General features: G+C 40.2%; 1 protein-coding gene across 1 annotated transcript in view; it reads right to left on the bottom strand.

The window, feature by feature from the left end:
• Positions 1–2,470: 2,470 nt before the first annotated feature.
• Ccdc82 (coiled-coil domain containing 82) overlaps positions 2,471–8,452 on the bottom strand; it is a 47,206-nt gene continuing 41,224 nt past the window's right edge. The window contains exon 8 of the mRNA XM_021173105.3: positions 2,471–3,040. Coding sequence (XP_021028764.1) covers positions 2,972–3,040 — 69 coding nt within the window. The 3' untranslated portion in view covers positions 2,471–2,971. The remainder of the gene's footprint in view (positions 3,041–8,452) is intronic.

Below are 8,452 nucleotides of genomic sequence, written 5' to 3'. Positions count from 1 at the left end.
ATAGACTCCAATTTGGGCCTTCACTGGACCTCCTTTCCCTCAGGCTCTTCTCCATTTTTTCCCTGCAGTTCTTTAGATAGGTACAATTCTGGGTCAGAGTTTTTGACTGTGGGATGGCAACCTGATCCTTTCACTTGATGCTCTTTCTTTCTACTGGAGGTGGATTCTACAAGTTTCCTCTTCCCACTGTTGGGCATTTCAGCTAAGGTCCCTCCCTTTGAGTCTTGAGATTCTCTCACCTCCCAGGTCTCTGGCACATTCTAGAAGGTCCCCCCTGGCTCCTACCTCCCAAGGTTACATATTTCCATTCATGTGCTGGCCCTCAGGGCTTCACTCCTGTATATATGTGCACATACGTGCAGTGTTTGATGGCTTAGTCCAGAAGAGAGTGTTGGGTCCCCTAGAACTGGAATTACAGATGGTTGTGAGCTATCACATGGGTGCTGGGAACTGAAACTAGGTCCTCTGCAGGACCAGCAAGTGCTCTTAATTGTTGAGCCATCTCTCCAGTCTCTTTTTATGCACATTTACCTATATGCATACCAGCCATTTAATTTCTGGTTGCCATTATCACTGATATCATTCAGCTCATGCACATCAGTTTTTTTTTTATTATTTACTTTAAAAATCACTACCTAAAGCCCAGCACTTCACATATATCATCCCCATTAATACTCAGACATTCCTGAAAATGCATATTAGCTTTATCCAATTCCCCATTTGGACTTTTAAAGATGACTTTTTTTAAACATTATATAATTAGGAAGGATGAGACCAGGACTCTCCAGACCCAGGTTCTCTTAAGCACAGGGGTTGCTGCTTTAATGTTGTGATGGTCACTACAAGCAGGCCTAACTCAAGGGATGCACCACTGCCCAGTGCCCATTATGGAGTCTAAGTAGGTCCAATCCTATGGAAAGAATGAGTGTTGGGCACACAATACCTGATCATGAGAGCAGACAAGTCGGGAAATTCAGTTAACACACCAACTGCTCATGAAAGAATTCTTTCTTGCGGGCCACCTGATGTGCTTTAGGGGTCCTTGTCTTTCTTTTTCCTCTGCCTTCTTTCCCACAAGTTGCCCTTGATCCTCACTTCTTCCCATGCCCCATCAGTACTCTTGGATTCGGCTTTGCTTCCCTCAGATACTGCCGCTCTCATCTTTACCTTTTGGACCTGGCTTCATTTTTCATTTCTAGAAGTGAGTTAGGGAGTGGTGCTCCATCCGCCAAGGAACTTTGAACAGCAGTAGACATGTGACAGAAATGTCTGTTTCCATCATCCTTTCACCTCCTCTCTTCCTTCCTTCCTTCCTTCCTTCCTTCCTTCCTTCCTTCCTTCCTTCCTTCCTTCCTTCCTTCCTTCCTTCCCTCCCTCCCTCCCTCCCTCCCTCCCTCCCTCCCTCCTTCCTTCCTTCCTTCCTTCCTTTCCTTCCTTCCTTTCTCCTTTCTTCTCTCTCTCTCTCTCCCTCTCTCTCTCTCTCTCTCTCTCTCTCTCTCTCTCTCTCTCCATAGCTTGAAAGATCAATAGGAATAATTATAGAAATGTACTGCAGAAAACTACAAACTTATCTTCATGTAAGGACTTGATAAAATACAATCTTATGTTATGGAGACACATGTCATGAGTCACACAATACATGAAGCCAGCTAAATTCAACCACCACTTCCTAAAAAAATAAAAAACTAAAATGTCACAGAAAAACAGGCCTCATATTTAAGAATTAAAGATACAGAATACACACTTAGACTCTGAAACCATTTTACTTTATTGTACTATGGAAAAATTAGGATGTGCAAAGTAATGGAGGCACAAAGCTAAGCCTTCAAAATATCTTTGGCTGAACTTGCCTGTGAGATTTTCAGACTAGAACATATATACACACATACACACACAGAAAGAGAAAGTTATGGTGAAAATCATAATATATCATAATCTTTAATATACTACACATAAAATTGTACAAAAACAAGAAAGAACAGTATACACAATTAAAATATATATATTAAGAAGTTCTCCCTGAACATGAGAATTGAAAGACCCTGGGCCGATCCATCTTTTCATCAGGGAAACTTTAGCAGAAGGAAACCTTTCTCAACCTGGAATAGATGAGCTACGGTCTCACTCTGAGGCTAGGATACTGAATGCATGGAAGTCTGAAACTTCTTCCATGACTCACTGATTGAGGAAACCTTAACTAGACATTTATTACTGAAGATTACTTAATATTGCCAAGGGGTACAAGAACACATACATATAGGTATAAGTCTCACTATGTAAGTATATACACATGCATATATACTGTGGATGTGAAGGTTCAGGTGTGGTTGTACAAATGTGTGGGCACATGACTATTTGTGTCTGCATGCATGCTGAGCTCAGAGGATAACCTTGGTGTCACTTACAAGCACCACATATTCTTGTTTTTTGAGACAGGGTCTCTCACTGATGAGTAGGCTGGGTGCCTGGCCAACAAGCCTCAGGGATCTGCCTCATCTTTGCCTCCCAGCGTGGGGATTACAAGTACACTCCATCATATTTGGCTTTTATTTTAAATATGGTTTGGGGGACTGAACTCAGGTCTTTATGTTCATAAGACAAGTACTATATTGACTGAGCCATCCTCAGGTCAATCCAAATATATCGTAACACAGCCTATTTCTACTAAACTGACAGGACATGATAGCACATTCAACTGCTGGACATGTGTGAGAAAAGCATCACCACATGACTAAAATACACTGAGGGACTTTTGAACCACAAAGCTGATGGTCTCCATGTAAATCTATGAAACTGCTATTAGGCTTCACTGTGGCATTTTATGAAAATCAGATGAGCATATAAATAAGATATTTTGCCACAAAGACATACATAGAATATAAAACCAATGATACATAACACAGAAAAACAAAACTCATGGTCTTTGCATTTACAGAAATTTATAAAATCTTCTCTTCATGAAGGAAGCATGCTATAATTCAAACTTCTCATCTTGAAAATAATCCGCAGAATTGAGATAGTCCTGCAGTTGATCATATTTCTGCATATACAACAGAAAAAAATAGTTATTTTAGTCACAACAGCAAATAAGACAGACCTTTATAACTACTGAAACACATATCCTGTGGTAATTGGGAATAAAAATCACTTAATTATAAATAGAAGCATTTCTAACTCACAAAGCGTTGGAAAGAAATCAAATAGTAGCATTATTAATTTCATGCCCCTTCGAAGTTATAATTGGAGATTACAGCATAAATATAATTCAATAGTTAATCCAACAGATATTTGTGGAACAGATGTGTATTTATGTAACTAGTTTCCTACTATTGACTGGTGAAGGCAGAATGTTTAAGACACTTCCCTGTCCCTGAGACACTCACAGCAACCAGCACCACTGCTGTAAGGGTCAATAGAGAAACCGTGGCCAGCTGAGGTGACCTGGAAAAAGTGACATTTCAGGTGTTTTAGACAAATATATTTGATAGGCAACATCAGTGGCAAAGTGAGTCTCCCCCCAGTCTAGGAAGTTAAAAGTTCATCCAACAGTACCATGACAAGGGAACATAGGATTTGGTAACAATCTGATGTCTTCTGAGAGAAAAGATTGAAGAATAAAAACTATGATACACTAGGTTATGAATTGAGCAAAGATTTGACAGACACTATGATGCTGTCAAAAATTTGGGAGCAGGGGACTGATCTTATTTGAAGTACATGTTCAGAAAATTGGTTGGCTGTCCTATAGCTGTCTGGCAGTGAGTTCTGAATCTGTGGTGACAAATTAGGCAACGAGGACTCAAACCTGTGTGGCAGCAATGGAAATGGAGGGAAAAGCATAGAGTGGAGTATGTTAAGAGATGCATTAAAAGTGCCCTGGAAATTTCAAGGTGAAGGAGTACAAGAATAATGGCAGGCAGGGCTCTCAGAGGCAGCGCAGGGAGCAGCGATGATACATGAGTTCACATTTAGACACAGAGTCCAAGTATTTATATCAGTTGAGGACATTAAATTATTTAATGCTTTCCTGATCTGGTTTATGAACTCTGAGAGAAGATCTCCAAAATGGCCTGAGTTCTGCGATGACAAGGATTCATGGAGGCAATATGAATGAATACTGTATTTTCATCCTAGGCAAGGCCACGAAGGCCATTTTCATAACCTTAAGATCTGTGATTGCAGCGCATCCTCAAGAGAGAAGCAAGAAGAGAACAAGACAGAAAATGGCCTGTTAGCATAGCCCACTCAGAGCTCTCTTGGTTTTCCTATATGCAAATAAAATTCTTTATGATCTGCAACCTATACCTTAAAAGATGGGATCTTTAAATTTGTTAATCTAGATTGTTTATAAAATGTGTTTTGGAAAATTAAAATGTACCCCAGTATATTGAGAGAAGCAAATAACAATCTTTGCTTGCTTATATTACAGATACTAGCTAATGGTAGTTGATCACTTTCTAATTCCAGGCCCTAAAATATGCCACAATTCACATGATCAAGGCTCTAAGTATTGTTTAGTCCCTATTTTATAGAGGAGCAACTGACTTGGAGAGATCAAGTAACTTGCTTTCACATTCCACTGTTAGTCAGCAACAGGGCAAATATTTAAATGCATGCTTTTAACCTTTATAGGATGCTGTTTTGAGTTTTAAATGGCAGGGGTGGGGTGACAGCTGTTCTGAGAAAAAATGAAAACCACGAAAGGGAAAGTGAAATAGAGGAAAGGTCATTAGGATCACTCTGCCATCGTCTCTGCCTGAAGACTCAATTCTTTTTTTTTTTTTTTAATATTTTTATTACATATTTTCCTCAATTACATTTCCAATACTATCCCAAAAGTCCCCCATAGCGCCCCCCACTTCCCTACCCACCCATTCCCATTCTTTTGGCCCTGGCATTCCCCTATATTGGGGCATATAAAGTTTGCAAGTCCAATGGGCCTCTCTTTCCATTGATGGCCGACGAGGCCATCTTTCGATACATATGCAGCTAGAGACAAGAGCTCCAGGGTTCTGGTTAGTACATCATGTTGTTCCAACAATAGGGTTGCAGATCCCTTTAGCTCCTTGGGTACTTTCTCTAGCTTCTCCATTGGGAGCCCTGTGATACATCCAATAGCTGACTGTGAACATCCACTCCTGTGTTTGCTAGGCCCCGGCATCGTCTCACAAGAGACAGCTATATTTGGGTCCTTTCAGCAAAATCTTGCTAGTGTATGCATTGGTGTCAGCGTTTAGAAGCTGATTATGGGACGGATCCCTGGATACAGCAGTCTCTAAATGGTCCATCCTTTCATCACAGCTCCAAACTTTGTCTCTGTAACTCCTTCCCTGGGTGTTTTGTTCCCAATTCTAAGAAGGTGCACAGTGTCCACACTTTGGTCTTCATTCTTCTTGAGTTTCATGCGTTTATCAAATTGTATCTTATATCTTGGGTATCCTAAGTTTTGGGCTAATATCCACTTATCAATGAATACATATTGTGTGAGTTCTTTTGTGATTGTGTTACTTCACTCAAGATGATGCCCTCCAGGTCCATCCATTTGGCTAGGAATTTCATATCTTATAGCTCCTCAGAGCCTTTGGGGTCTGGGCCTTACATTAGTAACGAAGATCACTCTCATATAGTACCAGATTAGCATTCTGACAAGAACATTCCAGATCATGGAAATGGGGTAGGGGAAAGTAGTCAGATTTCTTTAAGTCTGGCATTCTCTACCCAGAGGATATAAAGAGACCAACAAAAAGGAAATGATCTGCTGAGGGAGTTTGGAGAGCTTGAGCACAGAATCCAGTTCAATAGCAACTTTTAAGCCATGGTCCCCAATCTTTAATTTACTTAAGAATCAGTCAATTTTTAAAATGTTAGATATTTAATACCATCAACAAGGAGTTTCATACAATTGATCTTGGTAAAGCCAGGAACCATTGATTTTTTTTTCCCCATAAATTTCTAGATGATTTTGACATAGGTAGAGGGTGTGTGTGCTTGTCTCTCTCTCTCTCTCTCTCTCTCTCTCTCTCTCTCTCTCTCTCTCTCTCTCTCTGTGTGTGTGTGTGTGTGTGTGTGTGTGTGTGTGTGTGTTCAAGACAGGGTTTCTTTCTGTATCTCTGCCTATTCTGGAACTCACTCTGTAGAGCAGAGTGTCCTGGAACTCACAGAGATCTGCCTGTCTCTGCCTCCCAAGTGCTGGAAATAAAGGCGTGTACACACTACCACCCAGCTAATTGTAATATTTTGAGAAATACCAACTTGAAGCGTAGAAGAAGAAAAAAGAAAAAAATGTTGAAATAAGGTGAAATGAGAGGACTTACTAAAGGAACTATCTCATAGTTTGAAGTTCTTATTTATGTAATACATTGTATATTATTTTAAAAACAACTGCAAAAGAGAATTTATACTTCTTCTGTGTATGTGTTCAGGTGTGTGTGTGTGTGTGTGTGTGTGTGTGTGTGTGTGTGTGTGTGTGTGTGTCTGTATATACCAGAGGTTGATCTGGGATATCTTCCTTAGCTGCTCTCTACCCTACCTTTCGAGACAAGGTTTCTGGTTGAATCTGGTGCTCATATTTGTATGGCTAGCAAGCTCCAGGGATCCTCCTGTCTCTGCTTCCGCTCCTGTCTCAGAGTTCATATGACACTGCACCTGTTTTCTAAGGTGGTATGGGGATCAAATTCAGGTTCTCATGCTCGTGCAGCAAAGCACTTTACCTACTGAACCATCTCTCTAGCCCTCTGACTCACTATCTTCTCTTCCTGGTACCCATGTTTCTATCAACCAATCCCCCAAATCTTATTGTCTACCCCCAGGAAAGCCCATCATCATGTGTATTTTCTTCCTATGGAAAGAGAATTGTTAGGCATACTAGAGTCTTTTAGAATGGCATGTATGTTTATGGATTTGTTATGCTTTCCCTTTTGTGTATTATTTTTGTACAGTAAAGTTAACTTGGTAGCCTTTGACTATTGAACTGAAAGAAGAAGATTCTAGCACAACAAGCAGGAGGTAAAACAAGAATGAAGTTTGGTTGGCAGGTCTTTAGTCTTTGGACAAACAAACTGAGAGATCCTGAAAAAATAGAAAAAAATGATTAGAAGAGACAGGTAAGGAGAAGAGTGCCAAACACAAGCAGGAAGCCTGAAAATAACAGCTTGTGCAAGACAAGAGGGCAATGTAACTTTCTGGGACATGGAAACAGCCAGAGTCCCTCAGATGGGCACTCAAGCACAGACAGTCCAGGCACTCTAAGAAGAAGACTAAATGTAGAAATGTGACTGACTACCGCCAAAATATGCATGTGTCACAAATACACAGTGCTTTGGGTCAAACTTTTTATTTTTTATTATTTTTTTTATTTTATTTCAATTTTGCTTTTTATAATTGTCAGCTCAGGCAAAAATACATACATACATACATGTAAAACAACTAACTGCATTAGTAGTTCTGTTCACTAAGTTGTAACACTAATTTTAAGTTTCATTCCTCAGGTCAAGTTTTCATTGATAACAAGTGAGTTTCTTTATTTTCTTTTTTTTTTCTTTTTTTTTTAATTTTTAATATTTTTTATTACATATTTTCCTCAATTACATTTCCAATGCTATCTCAAAAGTCCCCCATAGCGCCCCCCAATTCCCTACCCACCCATTCCCATTCTTTTGGCCCTGGCATTCCCCTGTATTGGGGCATATAAAGTTTGCAAGTTCAATGGGCCTCTCCTTCCAGTGATGGCCGACTAGGCCATCTTTCGATACATATGCAGCTAGAGACAAGAGCTCCGGGGTACTGGTTAGTTCATCATGTTGTTCCAACTATAGGGTTGCTGATCCCTTTAGCTCCTTGGGTACTTTCTCTAGCTTCTCCACTGGGAGCCCTGTGATACATCCAATAGCTGACTGTGAGCATCCACTCCTGTGTTTGCTAGGCCCTGGCATCGTCTCACAAGAGACAGCTATATTTGGGTCCTTTCAGCAAAATCTTGCTAGTGTATGCAATGGTGTCCGCATTTAGATGCTGATTATGGGATGGATCCCTGGATACGGCAGTCTCTAGATGGTCCATCCTTTCATCACAGCTCCAAACTTTGTCTCTGTAACTCCTTCCATGGGTGTTTTGTTCCCAATTCTAAGAAGGGGCACAGTGTCCACATTTTGGTCTTCATTCTTCTTGAGTTTCATGCGTTTAGCAAATTGTATCTTATATCTTGGGTATCCTAAGTTTTGGGCTAATATCCACTTATCAGTGAGTACATATTGTGTGAGTTCCTTTGTGATTGTGTTACCTCACTCAAGATGATGCCCTCCAGGTCCATCCATTTGGCTAGGAATTTCATAAATTCATTCTTTTTAATAGCTGAGTAGTACTCCATTGTGTAAATGTACCATAATTTCTGTATCCATTCCTCTGTTGAGGGACATCTGGGTTCTTTCCAGCTTCTGACTATTATAAATAGGGC

This window comes from Mus caroli, unplaced genomic scaffold, assembly GCF_978045245.1.
Source record: "Mus caroli unplaced genomic scaffold, Mus_caroli_1 scaffold_11, whole genome shotgun sequence".
Lineage (NCBI taxonomy): Eukaryota > Metazoa > Chordata > Mammalia > Rodentia > Muridae > Mus > Mus caroli.
This window is presented reverse-complemented; position numbering and strand designations above follow the sequence as displayed.